The 22,206-nt window shown below is 33.3% G+C and overlaps 1 protein-coding gene across 4 annotated transcripts; it reads left to right on the top strand.

The window, feature by feature from the left end:
- Positions 1–8,244: 8,244 nt before the first annotated feature.
- LOC107907770 (serine/threonine-protein phosphatase 2A 65 kDa regulatory subunit A beta isoform) lies at positions 8,245–17,928 on the top strand. 4 transcript variants are annotated; one of them, XM_016835175.2, is made up of 14 exons: positions 8,277–8,537; positions 8,660–8,733; positions 8,851–9,265; positions 9,833–10,079; positions 10,732–10,844; positions 11,673–11,752; positions 13,709–13,850; positions 13,970–14,050; positions 14,320–14,424; positions 15,545–15,727; positions 15,969–16,061; positions 16,750–16,889; positions 16,972–17,038; positions 17,580–17,928. In XM_016835175.2, the coding sequence occupies exons 3-14, from the start codon at positions 8,873–8,875 to the stop codon at positions 17,694–17,696; spliced, it is 1,761 nt and encodes a 586-aa protein (XP_016690664.1). In that variant the 5' UTR covers positions 8,277–8,537; positions 8,660–8,733; positions 8,851–8,872; the 3' UTR covers positions 17,697–17,928. The 4 variants fall into 4 exon arrangements, with proteins under 4 accessions (XP_016690609.1, XP_016690664.1, XP_040930628.1 ...); XM_016835120.2 differs by lacking the exon at positions 8,660–8,733 and having other exon boundaries at positions 8,245–8,537; XM_041074694.1 differs by lacking the exon at positions 8,660–8,733 and having other exon boundaries at positions 8,830–9,265.
- The last annotated feature ends 4,278 nt before the right edge of the window (positions 17,929–22,206 follow it).

Genomic DNA, 22,206 nt, shown 5'->3' with positions numbered 1-22,206 from the left:
CTCAATGTGTAAGGAAAACCCATTCAAAGCCCAAGTCAGCTCAAGCCCATTGGGCCTAAGCCCATTCAGGTAACAGTGGTACTGGGCCAGAGCCCTTTTCAGATTAAATAAACTGGGCCTTAGCCCCTTATTCAGATAACAGTATGGCCCATAGGCCCATTTCAAAATACATGCAACATCAGTAAACATATCCAAACCCATTTCGGGAGACTACTCAACCTACCAACCACTACACTCCACCCGTACCAGCCATACACTCCATGTGGGGAATAGCTCAACCCACCCAACCCAACACTCCACAGTTGCAGCCTTGCTGCTCAGTTAACAGTAAATTGAGGCAAAGCCTCCAGTACATGGACAAGCCACTTTCAGTACTTCCTCCGTCAATATCCCAGTCCCATGCATCAGATAATAACAACATGGCATGCAGTAAATAACAACAGTCAAACATGCATTTAGGTCAATTTAACCCTAGGGGTATTTCGGTAATTTATCTCCTAGGGGTAAAACTGTAAATTTTCCACTTTTAAAGGTATTTCAGTAATTTATCTATTTTAGGGTTTTTCATGCATATTCCTACCTTTCACGTACTAACAGAATCACTACCGAGGGTTCTTACCGAATTGGGCCCGTTGGCCCATCATTTCAATTTTGGCCCATTAAGCCCAAAAATATCGAGGGCACAGAAATCATGCACTTTGCAGTCCAAACATTGCAGCTTACCAAAAACATTAATCGATTTACCTCACGAGCATTCGCACACTCGCAAATCTACAAAATACCGATTTTCGGCATTTCGGCTTTTCGACTTTTGCCGATCTAGACTAAGAAAGAGGGCACCTGTTTGCGACGATATGCTGACGAGATCCACACACGAACCGCCTACAATTGGATTACTAACACGTTAATCTAACTATTCAAATACAAACTACGTATTAACCCCTTACAATATTCGGCCAACCACACCTACAGGTCATAGTAAGCTTATAAGAAATCAATAAGCAACTCATTAACAAATTTTTGTCAATGTTTACCACATAATCATAATTTCACTGCAAGCTGTCTTCCTGAGCAACAGTCACTAAATCATTTATAACTGGAGCTAAGAAACTCCAAATCAAGTGCCGTTAATTTTCCCTGAAAATAGACTCATATATCTTCTATCCATAAAATTTTCAGAATTTTTGGTTTAGCCAATCAATACCAGATTTTTCTCAAAGTTTCCCATGTTTCACTGCTTGACTAATCTGACCACTCTTCATTGCGAATCAAATTTCTCATTGTACAGAATTCAAAATATGTTCTCGTTTATTTCATTTGAAACTAGACTCATTAATCTTTAATTACATAATTTATTCAGCTTCTAATTCATCTCCCACAATTTATGGTGATTTTCCAAAGTTACGTTACTGCTGCTGTCCCAAGCAGATTTATTACCAAATCGCTCTTTCACACCTAACTTGCATGCTTGTTATTTAAACATGTATATCACCAATCAATCATCACATATCTATGATTTTACTTAAGTATAATCTCTATTTCATCATTTTAAAGCACAACATGTTAGCCGATTTTTCCCCTTAGCATCTAAGGCACATGCATGCTCATTTGTTTGGCTCAACTTCACCTATCTTCCATTTTTCATCAAAAGAACATGAAACAACAACCAAAAACCAAAATATGCTTCATGAGTTAGGGTAGAATCAAGAAGAACTCCTTAACATCAAGATAGAAGCAAAGTACCAAGAACTTACCTTCAATTTTTCCCCCTCCTAGTGACCGAATATTCAAGGGTTTCCTCCCCTATTTACTCTCTCTCAAATTCGGCTATGAAGAACAAAGAATGAACAAAAACCTTCCTTTACTTCCTTTTGTTATTCTTATCACTGAACATTTTATGACACATAAATGATATACTAATATTTGTGCCATACTCATGCCATAATTCCAATAAAAATATGCCCATAATGCTTACCATGCCCATCATCCATTAATTATTAAAATGCTAATGCCCATAATCCATTAACTATTAAAATGCTAAAATGCATACATTATCAACTATCCATCACATTGGCTGGCCACTACATTAAAAGTGGGAAATTTGACATGCAAATTGATACGAGTCACAAAAGCCCAAATTCTTGAGGGCAAGGCCCAATAAGAAGATTCCAAGCCCAATCAAGAAATCCACCAATACTTAGTTGAAAATCAGGCCAAATTGTCAAAGTGGCCCAAGTTGTAAAGTTTTATTTTTATTTATTTATTTATTTATTTTACTTAGTTTAAATTTTTATATTCAGTCCAAGAGTCCCAAATAAAAGACCCTTGGCCGAATTTCCATATTAAAATAATTAGGAGTTTTTTTTTAGTTTTAGTTTTAGTGTTCTAATTAAATTAGGAAAACATTTGAAAGGCCTATTTATATGGCTTGGCCAGCCACCCTACATTACATTACAATTACATTGAAAATTTCAGATTTGATTTGAGTGAAAATTCTCTTTGAGTTCTTTAAGGATTTTCTCTTGAGTTTTCTTTAGAAGTTGTTTTAACAATCTTTTTGATTGTGGGAGCCATCTTCAACCTTCTTCTTGCCATTGATATTCTTTGGAGGGGAGATTAGAGCCGTTTGAAGGGAGTTGTGAGATCTTTTGGGATTTCAAGGCTTCTTAGGACTTATCTTTTAATTTCTTACTGTCAATTCTTTCTTTATTTCTGCTTGTGCCGAATCTTTATCTAATTTATTTTCTGTTCTTATTGTGTTTTCAGCCTTTTTCTATCTTAAGGAATTAGCCCAAAAATCCCCAATTTCTAGGGTTCTTGCCGATTCATCCATACTCTTTTTTGGGAGAAATTAGATTGCCGAAATTTGGGGAAAACTATCTGGGTGTTCAATTGGGCAGAATCGCAATCTCTTCTAGGGTTTCAAGATTCCTTATTAACACTTATTTCTATTCTCTATTTGATTCTTTACTGTTTTGGGGATTTTATTTCAGATCTGAAAATTCAAAAATCTAATCTTTTAATTTTCTGTTTCGTTTCAGATCTAATTGTTTAGGGTTTTCGTAGGAGTTTCTCGTGACTTGGCAACTCGATCTTGGTCCGCGCGCAACCCCGTATCATTTGGTATCAGATTTTGGGCGTTTTGGGTGTTCTTGGTTGATTTCTAAACTGATCTCTATTTTTTAAATTACAAACAGCAGTTTTACCCAGAAAAAATTTTCGAAAAAAAATTCATTTGAGTGGGTAAACGTTTTCTGATTGATCTGAAATTTTACATACATATTTTTGGCACTGTTATTGAATATACAAAAATATTTCCCGCAAAAAAATAAGTCGAAAAAGTCAAAAAATTGAAAAAATACGAAATCTAATAAAAAATTAAAAATATTCAGCGGGTTGAATTTGGTGCCCAAATTTTCCAGATCAAAAATTCAATATTTGAAGACATTCCAGATTTAATTTTGTGATTTTTTGAGATCGGGAACACCTCGAACGAAATTGTCAAGTTACTCCGCAGTTTTTCGGGTTTTCTGTTTTCAACAATTTTTATTGATTCTTAGCTGTAGGTTTTCATTTGTTTGCTTTTTATTCTCCCTTTACAATATCTAACACCTTCTTGTTTTTTGTGTTAGTAGGATTTAAACGTGTGCCCAATTCTTCCTCGGTGCAACACGAATCAATTGGTGTCTCGTCAGTTTTTGGCATCCTAGTGCAAATTAGGATTCTTTGGTAGTTTGGTTCACACTCTCTAATTGGTTGATATAAACTCTGATAAAGAACTCACAAGATTGAATTCGACCTCATTGAGAATTTGATTTTTCTTTTTGAGTGATTAATGGTGAGGTTTGCTAACTTTTATTTTTGAGTGTTGAGTGTTTATTTTTTACAGGTTTTGAAGATGTCTAAAGGTGATAATAATGATGCACTTATGAAAGTCCAACAACAGTTAGACAGACATACTGCTGCAATCACACAAATAAATGCTACACTTCAAGCATTGAATACTACTTTGAATGAGGTACGAGTGAATCAAAAACATCAATATCGAGATCCAATTAAGGAAGATAGGGATAACCAGCCCCATAGGTGCAACCCTCAACGTGTCCCTAGAATGGATGATGATTGTCATGATCATGGACAATCATCTTTGGCAAAACCAAAGAGCGAGCAGCAACGAGAACATCTCTTTCATACTCGCTGCCACGTGCAAGGTAAGCTTTGTAGAGTTATTATTGATGGTGAAAGTTGCTCGAACATAGCCAGCACGACGATGGTGGAAAAGCTTTGCTTAACCACTACCAAGCATCCACAACCTTATCAACTACAAGGGCTTAGCAACGAAGGCCAATTTAGGGTCACTCAACAAGTGCGCATCGCCTTTTCTATCAGTAAGTATCAAGACGAAGTTGTGTGCGACGTAATGCCTATTCAAGCCTGCCATTTGTTGCTAGGAGAACCGTGGCAACTGGATCGAAAAGTCACTCACGATGGTCGTACCAATAGGTATTCTTTCAAGCATCAAGGAAAGAAACTCACCTTAGTGCCGCTCACTCTGGAACAAGTCCATGAGGACCAAATCAAACTGAAAAATTCTGTTAAAACAAGTGAGGAAAAAGAAAAGAGAATGAAAAAGAGCAAAAAGAGATTGAGAGTGAAAAAGAAATTGAAGAAAGAAGAGAAAATGAATTAGAAAAAGAAACAAAAGAAAAAGACGTGGAAAGGGTAGTGAGGAATGTTTCCACTAACCAAGATATGAATTTTTCTTGTGTTGCTACTTTTCAGGTTCCCGAAAGATCGAAAGATAACTTTCAACTTCAATACCTCTCAAATGAAAGACGCTTTCATACGATCAACTTAAGCAAAGATGAAATCACACTACATGATCCCGAAGGTAAGCGAGGTAAGGAAATTTTAGAAATCGAGTCCAGTGCAGATTTGAAAATTATTGATAAAACTTTTGGTGACTTAGTTCTTAAAAGATCCCCTCATTTTGATCCGATTAATTGTTACTCTTCGATTGTGGTTGGTAAAGTCATTACGAAAAGAAGCGTGATTTGTTATTCTCTTGATTTACCTTGTGTAAAATCCTTGAATTTGTCCAAATCTGTTTTGGAGAATAAGGTAACGAAATTTTCCAAATTTGTTTTCAATTTATATTCGTGCCTTAAACAGTTTATGTGGTTGTACATGAAGTTTGAGTTCCATTTGACAAACGTTAACTCAACAATGAAGATTCGACTACACTATGCCCCCGATGAGCGAAGGTTTGTTTTAAATGAAAAAGGTAAAATCGACCCTTATTCTTCTGCTTATCGAGGTAAGATGCTTGAAACCTTTGAAACACTTTTGTACTCCTCGGATAGTGATAAAGATCGTGTTGATGAACACTTAGATCGAAACGTGCTTGACTGTCCTATTTTATTTGTTGATGATCTATCTGTTTTGATAGTTGATAAAAAGATTCTTGTTTTTGATAATGCATGTGTGAGTGAATCTATAGATCGTCGATTAATGCATGGTATGATTATGCAACTCTGTGAACCATGTGAATCTTTTCAAATACCTACTTGTGACGATTATGTTTACCATTTGATTTATTACTCGCAATTTATTCATGGTTTGTGGGAACAATGTGAGACGACTGAATGCCTTAAAACATGTCCATCTTTGTTTCAAATATTTGACGAGGCAGTGGTGAGTAAATTAGATTGTTTGCATGGTAATCTGAATCTGTCCATTCACATGCGTTATACCTGTTCTATTATGCTTATGATTGGACTACAAGCTTATTTCCGTTGCTATTTACTATCTCATGGCTATTCTTCTCAGTGGACTCAATTGCCATTAGTCCCGTTCGATAGAGGAAAGTCGAGTTCATTTGATTTTTTAGATTCGAGGACGAATCTTTTTGAGGAAGGGGGGAATGATACGAGTCACAAAAGCCTAAATTCTTGAGGGCAAGGCCCAATAAGAAGATTCCAAGCCCAATCAAGAAATCCACCCATACTTAGTTGAAAATCAGGCCAAATTGTCAAAGTGGCCCAAGTTGTAAAGTTTTATTTTTATTTATTTATTTATTTATTTTACTTAGTTTAAATTTTTATATTCAGTCCAAGAGTCCCAAATAAAAGACCCTTGGCCGAATTTCCATATTAAAATAATTAGGATTTTTTTTTTAGTTTTAGTTTTAGTGTTCTAATTAAATTAGGAAAACATTTGAAAGGCCTATTTATATGGCTTGACCAGCCACCCTACATTACATTACAATTACATTGAAAATTTCAGATTTGATTTGAGTGAAAATTCTCTTTGAGTTCTTCAAGGATTTTCTCTTGAGTTTTCTTTAGAAGTTGTTTTAACAATCTTTTTGATTGTGGGAGCCATCTTCAACCTTCTTCTTGCCATTGATATTCTTTGGAGGGGAGATTAGAGCCGTTTGAAGGGAGTTGTGAGATCTTTCGGGATTTCAAGGCTTCTTAGGACTTATCTTTTAATTTCTTACTGTCAATTCTTTCTTTATTTCTGCTTGTGCCGAATCTTTATCTAATTTATTTTCTGTTCTTATTGTGTTTTCAGCCTTTTTCTATCTTAAGGAATTAGCCCAAAAATCCCCAATTTCTAGGGTTCTTGCCGATTCATCCATACTCTTTTGTGGGAGAAATTAGATTGCCGAAATTTGGGGAAAACTATCTGGGTGTTCAATTGGGCAGAATCGCAATCTCTTCTAGGGTTTCAAGATTCCTTATTAACACTTATTTCTATTCTCTATTTGATTCTTTACTGTTTTGGGGATTTTATTTCAGATCTGAAAATTCAAAAATCTAATCTTTTAATTTTCTGTTTCGTTTCAGATCTAATTGTTTAGGGTTTTCGTAGGAGTTTCTCGTGACTTGGCAACTCGATCTTGGTCCGCGCGCAACCCTGTATCACAAATCCTCCTATTTTGCACTACTATTTATTTGGCCACTACAAATTAGCCTATAGCATTTTCAAACATTTTCACATAGGTCCTATTTCATAATTTCACTCCCTTTTTCTTATGGAACAAAAATTGACTAAAATTACTGGGTTCTATCTTAAGCTTGGGCCTTCTAGAGGCCCACTAACATAATTAAACCTATGCCAACATTCACAGAATTCACGAAAATTTGGGCGTTACAATATCAAAAAATAATTTTTTTGGAAGTAGAGTGACTAAAATGAAAGTGTAAACTTGATGTGGTGTATCCAATCAAGTACCATGAAAAGTGCCTTAAAAATTGAATGATGTAATTTCAGGAATTACTTTTTGGATAACCCAACAAAAAATGAGTGACTAAATAAATAATTTACCTTTAATTTATTTTGATTTTTCAAAAATTAAGCTTAGGCTTATCACTAATACACTATTATTAGTGGTGCCCAAAAATCAAAATTTTTCATGAAAACTATTTAGAAACCATATGTATTTTCATTGTTTTTAAGTATCATGGTAAACTCCAATTAGTAAAAATTCAAAACTAAGTCACTATCTTTTTTATTATATAATGCTATGGTTTGTAATTTTTCCTATAAATAACTCCATTTAAACAAAACTTGTATGTTAGTCGACTACTAAATTACGAACTTGGCTAGAAATTGAAGAAATTACAACATTTGTCCAAGTAACAATTAAAGAATAAAGTGGCGTGGCTTCCTTTTGAAACTTGAATGCGGACATTCATACATGCTTCTCAAATTGAATTAAACCAGCAAATAATCCAAAGGACGAAAACACATAATAATACGCATGACGTGTGTTAGTTTCAACTTTGAATTTGTGAAACTAAAGTACATCTGTTAAAATTTTATATTTTTAAAGTAAAAATTTGGACAAATTTTGTATTTTTAGTTGACTAGACTTGAATAGCTTTTTTTTTAAGAATATTTGAAAAAAATTAGATTTCTTTTACATTTCTATTATCTTAACAAAATTTTAGAATTTCTTTGTTAGAAATTTGAAAAAAATTTATATTATCATTTTTACTTTTAACATTTTTTTATAATTTTTGGAATGATACTTTTTTAAATTTTATAAAATTCGAATTATTTATTGACATATAAAATAAAGTGGTGCTACCTCTGGTGCTACATCAACAATAAAATATTAAAAGTCAAAATAAAATAATAAAGATAAAATATAAAAATTTGGGCGACACAAAACAAACCTTTAACCGTGTAAATGTTTCTTATTTTACTTCATCATCTAATCTTCAAAGTTGAGTTTGCTTATATCGGACCAAAATGCAAGTGGTATATTATTACCACTTTCCGTACCTTCTAAATTACCTTAGGACTGGAATAGTAGTAATTGATTGCGGGAGAGAGAAATAGTAGTCAAAGAGAGCCCCATTGTTTTGAAAAGAAGAAGAAAAAAAGGAACCCTCAATCACAAAAGCGAAAATTTAACCAATCTTCTAATCTTTTACTGATCGATACCTTTGTCCGTCTCTCTTCCTGCTTCGCTTAAGATCCGATCGAACTTGAACAGCTCCGCACTGGACACGAACCCTCTAAAGGTACTCTACTTTTTCCTTTTTAACTGTATGAAAATTGGCTTCTCCCAATTATAGATCTCTTCGCCGGTCATTTTTTGCTTCAGTCTATTTAAGTTTCAAATTTTTTCCAATTTTTTTTATAGAAAGGAACATGTTTTTTCTAGCATTTATCAGGGTTTCATCTTCACCCCTTGTTTGGTGAAAAATGAAGGAAAAGGTATAAATGGTTAACTTAGGGTAAATACTTCTTCGAGTTTCTTTACGGTGATTTCTAATTGTTCAGAAATTCGAATTCTGAGATAGAATTAGATAGTTATATTGGTATACTTTACAGGTGTAAGATCTTGTGAGTTAACATGGCAATGATTGATGAGCCGTTGTATCCCATTGCTGTGTTGATTGATGAGCTCAAGAATGAAGATATCCAGCTTCGTTTGAACTCTATCCGCAGACTCTCTACGATTGCACGTGCACTTGGTGAAGAAAGGACACGGAAAGAGTTGATTCCATTTCTGAGTGAGAACAATGATGATGATGATGAAGTTCTCCTTGCCATGGCGGAAGAACTTGGAGTTTTTATTCCTTATGTTGGAGGTGTGCAATATGCTAATGTATTGTTACCTCCATTGGAGACTCTATGCACTGTTGAGGAAACTTGTGTCAGGGAGAAGGCTGTGGAATCATTGTGTAGAATTGGTGCCCAGATGATGGAGCAGGACTTGGTTGAGTCCTTTATTCCATTAGTGAAGGTTGGCTTCTGCTATTTGCTTTCATATTCCTCATACAATGTGTGTGTGTGTATATATATGTATATATATCTCCAATAGTCTTGCATATTTATTGGATTTAGGAAGTTGATTACCTTGAAATGCAGATGCATGTTGGGAAAGATGAAATAACATTTTGCAACAAGATTTTACAGGAATTTGATATAGAGTTCAATCGTGGCTTTAGGTTTTTGACCCAAAAATTGTTAGTGGAAGAATAAAAAAACTCTAAATCAGACAGTTGACAAAAATGTACTTGCATTATCTGTTTTGTGATTCTAACTTAGCATGTACTGGTTGCCATAGCAACTTGCATGCTCTACTGCACTGCCATGTTATGAATCGGATTTACCTATAATATGATAATGTTCTGCCTCTGCTCTGACTAGGACTTCACTGCCTCCGCTCTGACTAGGGCTTCACATTATCTTGGATATATAATCAAATTCACTTTTAATTTTTGATCCTAATTAGTTCTTGATTTAGTTTTACTTCAGTACAATAGAATAACTGCGTCTTTTTGTTGAATGTTATTGTCTCAAACATCAGAGATTGGCTGCTGGTGAGTGGTTTACGGCTCGAGTTTCCTCGTGTGGCTTGTTTCATATTGCATACCCAAGTGCCCCGGAGGCATTAAAAACTGAACTGAGAGCGATATACAGTCAGCTTTGTCAAGATGATATGCCCATGGTTAGGAGATCTGCTGCAACAAATCTTGGAAATTTTGCTGCTACTGTAGAAGCACCTCATTTGAAGGTGGACATCATGTCAATGTTTGATGATCTGACACAGGATGGTATGTACATAAGCTAAATATCTTTTGATTTGAAAGTAGCTTTAAGTATATACTTCAAAAATGCAGAACAGTTAATTTGTGGTAAACCTGGTCAAAATCCTAAGGAAAGAGTTTGTAGCCTTATGGAGCTTTTCTTCCTTTTAGAAGGGGCTTAGGTGCAAATATGTAGGAATGAAGAGGCATTGGGACATGTATAGCAGGCTGCTCCTTTGTAGCTCCAAGGAAACTTGCCTTTATGTTAGCACTAAAGAAGAAAAGAAAAAATTAAAAGAATGTGTTTTCCCGTTTTGCAACTTCATCTATCTGATAAATTCAAGGTGTGTTGCTTAGGAGCAAGAGTATCGTTTTGAACAGTCTCATTAGCAAAGAGCCAAAGGCACTTATAACTTTTTTTCCTCCTATCTTTTCAAACAATTATGTTTTAAAATCTGTGAAATTTCTAGTGTCTCGTGTAAAGCTAACTAAGGTCCATGATGTACTTTTTCGGGTTTTGACCTTATTTTGTAAATGGAAAGAAAAACACACCTGTCTATTATCATTTGTCTCTACTAATGCATTTTATCATCCATGTTAAATTTCCAGTATTGTTGTCAGGTTCAATTTTTATAGATGGTTTAATGCTAATTTTTTTACTAAAATTTCATTCCTGCAGACCAAGATTCTGTTCGATTATTGGCTGTTGAGGGTTGTGCAGCTCTTGGAAAGTTGTTGGAACCCCAAGACTGTGCAGCACATATTCTCCCTGTCATAGTTAATTTCTCACAGGTAGACCATTTGATAAATATTATGTTACAAACATGTTACGGTCTCTAATATTCCTTGTCTTATTTTGCCATTTCCCCCCATCTTTTTGATTGAGGAAGTTGGGGTAAACTCCGTATTGTTGTTTTATTTTGCTTGAGTCCTACATTATCGACATATGTTTTTTAAGCTCTTGGCATTTTTAAAAAAAAAAATTACTAGTCTTTTTTTCTCCTGTATTTGAAAATTTTAATTGAGGAGGTTGGGGATTTATTTTACCTTTTCACAGTCATTGAAGATAAAACTTATCCAATGTTCTTCTGATCGCATGACATTCCTAGATCACAGTTGTGTTAGAAAGCACTAATGTCATAAACTTTTTGATCATCTTGCTTGCACATATTGCATCTGTAAATGATTCCTTCCAGCATGCTTTTGAAGGAAATAGATTATCACATTTTGTTATTTCATCTCAAACTGCATCATGCCCATTTTGTCACGAGGGCTTTCAATCTGTGTTATGCTACTCTATAGGGATCCCTCATATCTTTGGGGTTTACCAAGTTCTTGAATTGAGATTTATATTCACCAGCCAAAAATTGATTAACTTCAAGGTTGTAAATGTTATGTTCTTTGCAACTCTTTTTTTCTTTTCATTTTTTAGAATATATATATTGTGCTTGTTTTGATGGATAGTTAATTTTAAGGCAAAGTATTTAGCTCTTGCTTCTAAGAGTGAAATGTAATGTAAAATCATTTTCTTAAGTTTTTCCTTTTATCCTCTCTTATATTCTTTAGTTTAGTAATTAATATTTATGTTTTTTTTTTTTGGGGTGTTACTTTTGCTTTTAGGATAAGTCTTGGCGTGTCCGTTACATGGTTGCTAATCAATTGTATGAGCTATGTGAAGCGGTTGGTCCTGAGCCTACTAGGTAAATATCTGTCGTGTAAGAATTCCTCATTATTATTATTTTTGCTTTCATGATATCTATTGCTATGGTTGTTTTGCTCCATTTTAATTATTTTTTTCCTATTTTTCCCTTTTCCCTTATCTTTTGATGAATTTCCTTTCTATCCAATTTGAAATCCATGTAATTGGCTTAAGTAGCGTATGGGAGCTTAAATTTGAATATAAAAAATTTTAGACTCCATTTGGTTTCAGAAAATAGAGGCCATTTTCATTTTTGTTTTCTTGGAAAATAGAAATCACTAATGAAAATGTGTTTGGTTGAAAATTTTAGAATGATTTTTGAAAAATGAAAATGAGAACATTTGAAAATTAGGCTCTGTTTGATTTCAGGAAACAAAGGTTCTGGTTATTTTTGTTTACTTGGAAAACGAAAAACATTGAAGAAAACATGTTTGATTTAAAATTTTAAAAATGATTTTTGGAAAATGAAAAAGAATATGTGAAAATTAGAAAATAATAAATAATTTTCATTGTTTTCCCTAAAAATGCTTTTTAAAATTGAAAATGTTGAAAACAAGGGTTTTTAGCATTAAATAATTTGGCCCTGGTTTAAACGTAAATGCAAAAATATTTTTTTTCAGGAGTTTTTAAATATCAAATCTGGTACTTTGGTTCAATTTTTCATATAAATGTAGAATTTTTTTTATAGATTTAAAATTATTTGTTTGGGAGAATATAAAATTTTCAATTTCTAGATTTTGATTTGGATTTAAATAAAAATTCTAGGTTTGTATTTAATTCTCTAATACATTCATCTCAACGACCAATAATTGAAACAGGATAAAATATGAAAAAAGAACATGGACATGACATGAATAGAAAAACTTGTCAAAATTTATATAAATATATATTTCCTAGATAACAATTCTAACAATAATACAAACAATATGGGAGTTTTCATAGATTGATTCCATTGAGATTTTTTTTTAAAGTGTTGCAAGTACAATACAAATACATGTTTGTGTGACCACAAGTATCAAACTATTACAGCACGGATTGTTCGAGTAATCACAAAGTAGAATCAAACAATTACAAACACAAATGGACTAAGAATTGATATAATCCAGACTAAAGCTTACAAATTAGAGTAATTGAACTGAAATCCACACATGGCAATTGCACATGGGGTAGGTCTTGAACTTGGGTACCCAAGATCTAGGGCTTTTGTCTTTGCCAATTGAGCCAAGGCCTCATTGGCCAATATGAGAGTTTTTTTAATACTAGATTATGGGATATTCACGATGAGAGTGAAAAATTTTTGTGACAAATTCAAAAAATTTGATATTACACCTAAATATAGCTTTGGTTGAAATGGTAAAATTGAATTATAAATAATTATAATGTTTTGGGTTCGTATTGCATCATATGTAAACATTTTTCTAGACTTTATATAAAGAGACAAAATTGCCTTCAAAATAATAACTATTACTTTGTAAAAATAAAGGGCTTTTGGTAAATTTCCCACCAAATGGAAATCTGGTTGAAGGTTGACACCAAATCATTGAGAATATTAAATAATAGTGTAGATTTTCAATTAGACAGGACATTTTTGGGCATAATATAAAAAGGATAAATTATCATTACATAGAAGTTAAAAAATGATAAAGAGAAAATTGATAGATTTTGTTTCCTACTTTCAATAGTAATTTGAAATCCTTGTTTTGGACTATCTAAAATTGATGTGGGATTTACCGAATCCAAATTTATTTCTTTTTATTTGATATCCTAACAAAAAGTTTGGATTTGTAATCCAGAGCCAACTCTTTTAACTCAAATATAAGTTCCTAAAACGGACCTCTAGTTTATTTATCAAATCCATATTTCAACCATCTTAAGCCGATTTTTCTTACACTCTTGCATTACTTGGGATGATGCTCTTGAGTTGTATTTGAATTATATTGTAAGTTTACATGTTTAGGTCGGATCTAGTTCCTGCATATGTTCGCCTGCTTCGTGATAATGAAGCTGAAGTCCGAATAGCTGCTGCGGGAAAAGTAACCAAGTTTTGCCGAATTCTGAACCCGGAATTAGCAATTCAGCATATTCTTCCTTGTGTCAAGGTAAAAATGCTCATGGAGAACTTTGGCTACTTTGTCGAGGTTCTGTTTTCATATATTGCTGTAATTTAGCTTTTCCAGTCTCAAGCATTGTCCTGCCTGATTAACATTGCCTACTGTAGGAACTATCAACAGATTCATCCCAGCATGTTCGTTCTGCTTTAGCTTCAGTTATAATGGGAATGGCACCTGTTTTAGGGAAGGTACACATTCTGTTTTTCTTGTGCTTGGATAGCTCACCTTAAATGGAATTTTGTTTTTCCTTGGAATTGGCATAGGTTATTCCATAGTGTCTGGAGATGCTTTAGATGCTTTGCTGGTTTTGTATTGTTGGGTCTCATTGATTCTAGAAGGCATTGTTTCCTATTGTTCTATTACATTATAAATAGAATTGCATTCATGCTATACATGGGTTGCAAGTTTTTCTTTCTTTTTTCTCTGCATATAACACAATCTCCTTTGATGTTTATAGGATGCGACCATAGAGCAATTGCTTCCCATATTTCTTTCTCTTTTGAAAGATGAATTTCCAGATGTTCGACTGAATATCATTAGCAAGCTTGATCAAGTGAACCAGGTTTGTTATAATTGTTAAGTTGTCAGTTAAGATTTATTAAGAAAGCAATGGTATTTTTTTATTGTTTTCTACATTAATTTAAGATTTCGACAATTTTAATCAATCTTAGATTGCAAAATAATAGTGGACAATGGTTTTTATATTTCTATGTTCGATTGAAAAGTGAAAGGAGGTAAATCAATCTCAGATACTCCTTGTTTTTCAACTAAAGTTTGAGAGATTGATTTTATTTTAGCTGCTGGAGAAAACACCAATTTATCTGGTACTCCAACTTGTATTGTGCTCGTAGTACCCGTGTCTGACATGGATATGGGTAGTTGGAAAAACTTAGAAAAATTGAATATACCTCTGTTGGACGTATCCCACCTGAGTCCAAATAATTCGGCCACATGACTGTTCAATTTGGTCACAATGACTATAAAGTTATTTGTTTGATCATACTGCTGCAATTGGTGAAAAAAAGAAAAGTTCTTTGGATATCAACAATTGACATTTCTTCTGATTATTACAACTACTTTCAATTCTTCTTCATTGGTTACTATTATTTTACAGTTTGAATCATATATAGTTTCAAACACATTTTTCATTTTAATTGTCTAATACATGTACATCAAAAGATAATGAAAACAAGAACATTATATATTTGAAAAGTAAAATGGAAAAAAAAAAGGAAGATTTTCTCAATATCATTCTTATATTAGTAAAACTGTTTTGGAACAAAAAAAGATGTTGACATATAATAAATAAAGCTTTCCTCCATTACCTGGGAAACTAGAAAAGAGAAAGGGGTACACAAAGAAGATGACAAGAAAGAAGAAGAGTTGGGGCTAGAGCCAACTGCAACTGCCTTCTTATTTTTGTAGTTGCAAAAAAAAAAAAAGAAAATATGACGTGAAAAAATACAATGAATTGGAAAGTAAGTTCAAAAGTATAATACCTTAGGAGTATATAGAATACCATGTTTGATAAAAGTCTCACGGTGTGTTGTTTAGCAGTTCTCTCATGCAGTTTCCTTACTGCTCACCTTGCTATTTTAGTCATTTGTTTTGCAGGTGGGTTGGAAGCATTACAAATTCTGAGCATGTTAGTGAATAGCTTTATAGTTTATCTATCATTGCAGGTGATTGGAATTGATCTGCTGTCCCAGTCCCTATTGCCAGCAATTGTGGAGCTTGCAGAGGATAGGCACTGGAGGGTTCGGCTTGCAATAATAGAATACATTCCTTTATTGGCAAGTCAGTTGGGTGTTGGATTTTTTGATGACAAACTTGGTGCACTCTGCATGCAGTGGTTAAAAGATAAGGTGCAAAGAACTTTGATATGGAGCAAAAACCAATGTAGTTTGTCTGTTACTTTCTGAGTCATTATATTCCAGTTTAAATGTCTTGTAATGAAATATTTGTGCATGTCAAATCTGTTCTGTGTGCTTTAGGTTTTGTTTGCAGTTTACGAATTGCTAGTCTACCTTTAAGAGGTGTTACTAGGAACTTATTATTGTAATATTACAAAATAAACTTTGTTAACAACATTGGTGTTCATTTTAGGTTTATTCTATTCGTGATGCTGCTGCTAATAATGTGAAGCGACTGGCAGAAGAATTTGGACCAGATTGGGCAATGCAGCACATAGTTCCTCAGGTCAGTATGCTTTTGTTAACGAGAGGTGGCAATCGGGTGGGTTCGGGTCGGTTTTTTCTGTTTTGGGCTTTTTTGAGTTCGGTCTCGGGTTCAGTTCGGGTTTGTTTTACATTCAATATGTTACTTGATAATATATAACTATTTTTTAGATCTAAATGATCCAAAATTAGGAATTAAATGATCCCTTATAAGTTTATACTCCAAGAATCAGAAGCTAAATGCAATGAAAAATAATTAAAGAAAAGAACTTGAAAATTAGGGACCATTATCACAGAGCTTTTGTGTTTGTGTGATCGACAATTTCATTTTCTAAAAAATTATTATTTCATTATATATAAAACAATTAATTAATTTATTAAGAAAAATATTTGAATAAAACTAATAATTAAAGCTTTTATAAAAATATTAAATAATCTTTATTACTAAAATTGGGTTCAGGTTTGGGTTAGCCTTGGATTTGAATTTTTTTCGTTTCATACTTTTTTGTGTTCGGGCCTTTTCAAGTTTGGGTTTTGACTTTTTGGTCAAATCAGGTTTAAATGGGTTTAGGCTCGGGTTTTTCAGGTTGAGTTCTTGGGCTTAGGCCCATTTTGCCACCTCTGTTTTTTTTTTTTAATGGGTGAACAGGAGACATCTGAAGATGTTGGTTCTCACTATGACCTCTCCTTTTTGGGTAATCTATTGACAGGTTTTGGACATGATTAACAATCCTCATTATCTGCATCGGATGACCATTCTACATTCAATTTCTTTACTTGCCCCTGTTATGGGCTCAGATATTACTTGTTCAAAACTTCTACCAGTGGTTATTAATGCTTCAAAAGATAGGTAACGCTGATGTATTTTGATTTGAAAGGTTATATGTTTGAATTCTGACTTTGTTTATGAGACTGAAAATTTCGAAACACAGGGTACCCAACATCAAGTTTAACGTGGCCAAGGTGCTGCAATCACTTATTCCGATTGTTGATCAATCCGTGAGTAAACTTTTTCTTATTTTAATAGCTGTCACGTGGTAGAATTCTAGTATTTGATTTCTTTTTTCTTTCTTTTTCTAAACATGTAGAGTTTTAGTGGAATATCTTTCATGGGAGCGGAAAATCTGTATATGTTTCAAAGTAGCTTTTGTTATTATTTTAGAAAGAAATATTAAATTAAGATGAAAAGAAAGGAAAAAAAACCATCTGAATCTTGTTGAGTCTTGCAGAAAATTTGAGGGTTTATACTTTTCCTGCAAATCATGTGATGTTATACGAATGCCACCTATTGTGTCTCTGTTTTTTATTTCTTTATGTTCCTCTTGTGTCACCTTGGTTTCCCATCTCTGAATTATTTTAATTCGTTGATGTTACTGACAATTGGTAAAATTGAAGACTTATCATCTCATTTAGCTCTCCTGGTTGAAATGGAAGAAGCTATTTGTTTTTAGGGTTATATATATAAGGATATTGTTATGGTAGTTTACTATATTCCTGGATTTGGAATATAATTTTGTATTCTTGGATTTGAACAATACAGGTAGTGGAGAAGAAAATCCGTCCATGCTTAGTTGAATTGAGTGAGGATTCTGATGTAGATGTCAGGTTTTTTGCCAGCCAAGCACTAGAATCAAGCAATCAGGTCATGATGTCTTAGCTTGTCTTGTGTCATTATTATTTTTTACTTCTGTTTTGTCCCCCCACCCACCCCCCTCCACCCAGTTTTGTTTTTGTTTTTGTTCCCCTCTCAATATCTCATATTATCAGATACATGCAGTTTCTTATTTGTGGTGCTGAATTCCTTGTCAAAGAATCTTTTATTTTGTTCAGAAGAAAATGCCTGCACCTGTGACATGCTTTTCTAATCACAATCAAACGAATTCTTGAAATGTCCGATGCCATTATCAGTAGAGATGTAATTGAGCGACATATGTTGAGTCCAAATAAGTAGATGTGCTTCTATTCGGTTAAATCTTTAAAGGAAGCATTTGGTTTACAAAATGTAATATTATTTATGGTAATAAGATTTTCAAAATCTAAAATATTTTGAGATTTGATGTTTGGTTAATGGAATGTAAAATTATATAACGAGAGATTGTGTTTAGTGAGTTTTGAGAAAATTCTGAAATAAGTTAGAAAAAGGGAATTCATAAAGAATTAAGTTGATATTGGAGGTGAAAATTGATGTAGGAAATTTGTGAATGTGAAAATGTGGATAAGGTATCATATTGTAAATTTTAAGAAGTTGGCGGAACAAAATGTAAATTGTTCAAATTTAAGTAATATGAGTTAATAATGATTGTTTTGCATGATAATGACTTGGAATATGTTAAATTGATAAAGATCTTTTCGGGATTAAATTAGAAAAGACGGAAAGTATAGGGATTAAATTATAATTTTTCTTTTTATCAAAGAAACTCATAAATGCAAAATTTTATGTGAATAATTGATAATTATGGATTATAGGTGCTAATTAAAAATTCTTTTGAGGTCTAATTAAAAGTTCTTTTGAGGTATTCATTGCCTTGAATGGAAATAAAAAAAATGATAAGGGATTAAAGGGTAAATTTTTTTTTTGTAAAATTGGTATTTTGATTATTCACATGGAATTTATGTTGAAATTGAAAAAATTATATTCTGAGATATTAAAATGTTGGGAATGAATATTTAATCATTGTATTGGATTTTAACACGAGGTTAAATGTGAACCAAACATTTACATTTTTTTCTTTGACCCAATTTTAAATGGTGAATAAAATGAGAAAAGAGGACACTCTTTTTCTCATCTTTTCTCCTCATAAACGGAAGCAACAATTGGGGGTAGAGGGAGGGTGAGGGGAGGTCGCATTTCTTCTCCCTCTCTTTTTTAAACAAAACCCTACCTAAAACCCAAGTTATTTTCACAAAAATCTTGCAGAAAGGTTCATTTCATCTTTAAATCCATCATTTTCAACTTGGGATTTATGAGTTTAGTGAGAGAAAATAATGGGTAGAGAGGAAAAGCTTCAATCAAGGTAAAAAAAAAATGAGGAAATGGTGGGACATATTTTTGTTTGAAAGATATTCAAGATTGTATTATGTTTATGTTTATGTGAGGAAATGGTGGGACAAGTTGGAAAAGAGTTCACAAGAATGACAAAATTGATATAGTGGATTAGTGAAAAAAGGGAAAAAGAAAACTTTTGTGTGTTTTGGCTCATTAAGGAAGTAGCATTAGATTTTCCAACTTTTTACTTGATTAAGTACATGATTTTGAGTTAAATAAAATAGTGTAATTAATAGCTGTGAAAGAATGAGCATGTGGAATCTTGAGTCCATGGCTTGTAGTGTTGAAGTAGTTATAGTGTTAGTAATAATAAACTCTTACTTCTTGTAAGTGAAAATGTGTTAAAAAAAAAGTAATAAGTGAATTATAATGCTATGATATAGTGTAAAATTGGATATTAAAAAATGGAAAGTGATTAATTATCATTAATGAGTAAAGTATAGTAAATTGACGTCGTAAACTACAAAACTGTTAAAAATAGACAAATAAAAAAAAAGAAATGGAAAAGAGAAATGTGTTGCATAAAATTTTAATTTGAGCATTGACATGGAACATTAAATGTAATGTGAAATCATTAAAGGTGTGAAAGATGAATGAGAATTTGACAAACTTATGGTTAAAGTAGAAATAAGTGCGTAAACATGAATAGGTGATTTACCTCACCTAGGTGATTAGTGATTTTTGATAAATGAGTAAAAATAAATGGTTCTTAGAAATAAATATGGGAAATGTTATATATCTACATGTATATGAATTTCCATGTAGAAATGGTGTGATATAGATTTTGCGATGTAATAAATAATTTAATAAGTGAGTTGCCATTGCAAGTGTAGTAAAATAGTGAAAGTGCAATTGGCATGTTTATAAGGATTAGTGTGGACGCTTTGTGTTGGAAGACAACGCTTTGTTGAAGACAGCGATAGGCATTACATGTAATGCATAGTGAGGGCTCTAGTGTTTGGTGTGATGGTTGAGTTGCACCTTTAGTGCAACAAGTGCGTGGTGTTCAGTTGGAATTCCGAGTATCCGACTCTTATTATATCTAGAGTTTTCTAAGGGCTAAGTGGTATATAATAAGTGTGGACTCATGATGATATCAAGTGTTAAAATAGGTATGAAAAAAGTGACGTGATTAAAAAGGAGATAAAAGTGAATAATTATGTAATGCCCAAAAATTCTGGTACTACATCGGGTATTGTTCTAAGAATCGTGTTTAGAGAATTTTAAGAAAATTCATTAATAAGGAAAATTAAGGGGATTCACAAGGAATCAAATCGATATTTGAGGTGAAAATCAATGTGGAGAATTGTGAACAAGAAAATGTAGATAAAGGATCAAATCATATATTTTGAAAAGTTCAAGGATTAAAATACAAATTGAGGAAATATGAGTTAATAATGATTATTTGGCATGTTGATGACTTGGAAAATGTATTGGTATTGTAAGGATAACTTTTTGGTCTAAATTGGAAGAGATGGAAAAGTATGAGGATTCAATTGTAATTTTTCCATTTTATTGAGAAAGGTAATAAATGTGAATTTTTGCATGAATAATCAATAATCATGGTTGATAAGTGTAGATTAAGGAAAATTCGATGTATTAGGTGTGACAAATGGAAAAAAGAAAGTTAGCAAGTGAAAAAGGGGGGCTAAAGTGTAACTTTTCCAAAAAATGGGCATTTTGATCATTTCTCATGAAAGTGATGTTCGAAATATTATTTTATGAGATATTAAATTGCTGAGAATAATTTAGAGCCATTGGATTGGATTTTTAACTTGAGGGTTAAATGTAAACAACTCATTTTATAAGTTGGGCTTTGTCTTGTAAGCTTTTACCAATTAGGGGTTTTAAAATGAGGAAGATGAGTATTTAGCTCATCTTCTCCCTTTGAAAATTGGCAACTATGGAAGGGAGTGTTGAAAAAATCGGTGAAGGAAACTTTTTTTACAATTACATTAAAAGTTTTAAAAATATTTCAAAGTCGAGCCTTTTGTGATATTTATAGTGATAAACCTTAAACCAGAATAGTACCTGTGCTTTGTGCGAGTTGGATTTAGTTGATCTTGACTTTTAACTGAAGGACCTTCTCCGTTATCCTCATACCAAGAATCACGTTGAGTGTGGTTCGAGCAGGACGAACCAAAACATAGAAAAGAAAGCGATTTACTTACTTTCAATAGGAAAGCAAGTTCTGTCTATAAAAACCAATAAAGATCATGTAATAGCCCTAACCCGTATCCATCGTTGGAATAGGGTTTCGGAGCATTACTGAAACATTTAGAACATTTTACAAATAATTTATGTAAATTACTATTCATTAATTGAGATCATTCGAAACATCCCCTAATTGGACCCTCGAGGCCTAATACGAGCATTTGAGTCGAGTCGGGACTTAATCGAGAACTCTAAGAATTTTTCGCGACATTTCAAGAATTTTCCAAGGTGCAGGGCTCACACGCCTGTGTGGTCCAAGGGACACGCCCATGCCATAGGCCGTATTCGACCCCATGTAAATCTCTGACTTGTGCACACGGCCATGCCACACGCTCGTGTGCTAGGCCGTGTGGTTAATTAATTCAATTTGAAATTTGGTGTAGGTTTCACATGGCCAAGACACACGCTCGTGTTCTAGGCCGAGTAGCACACACGGCTGAGACACACGCCTATGTCTCTGCTCGTGTGCTCAATTCTGAGCATTATGTTTCTCAAAATTAAGGTGCAGCCCGTACCCGACCGTGTGTCACACACGGTCTAGACACACGCCTGTGTGTCTGCCCGTGTGGACAAAATGAAGCCATTTCTACCTTCATTTCTCACCCCAAAATCATACCAAAGGCCTGCACTTAAAACTCACATCCAATACCAGCCAATTCAAGCGTTCAAATTAAGCAAATTTCATCATTCAACAAGGCGCATCATTGCATGCATACATGTTTATAATCTTACCTTTGTATATTTCATATGTGAAGCATAATTTGAACAACCATTAACATTTATGTAACTACCATAGTATGACATTACAAGTATATCAAATCAACCATTACTAGCCATTCCAATGGCTAGATTACAAACCACATAATTCAGTCATCTATGACCAAGTTAGCCTATACATGCCATTATA

This window comes from Gossypium hirsutum, chromosome A08, assembly GCF_007990345.1.
Source record: "Gossypium hirsutum isolate 1008001.06 chromosome A08, Gossypium_hirsutum_v2.1, whole genome shotgun sequence".
Lineage (NCBI taxonomy): Eukaryota > Viridiplantae > Streptophyta > Magnoliopsida > Malvales > Malvaceae > Gossypium > Gossypium hirsutum.
Note: the sequence above shows the minus strand (reverse complement) of the source record. Positions and strands in the feature narration are given on the sequence as shown.

Bases quoted from the DNA above. Each gene is read 5' to 3' on its own strand.
- LOC107907770 (XM_016835120.2), top strand. From the start codon at position 8,873: ATGGCAATGATTGATGAGCCGTTGTATCCCATTGCTGTGTTGATTGAT. The intron at 10,845-11,672 runs GTAGACCATTTG...TTTTGCTTTTAG, and splicing joins TCATAGTTAATTTCTCACAG to GATAAGTCTTGGCGTGTCCG. The intron at 15,728-15,968 runs GTGCAAAGAACT...TGTTCATTTTAG, and splicing joins TGCAGTGGTTAAAAGATAAG to GTTTATTCTATTCGTGATGC.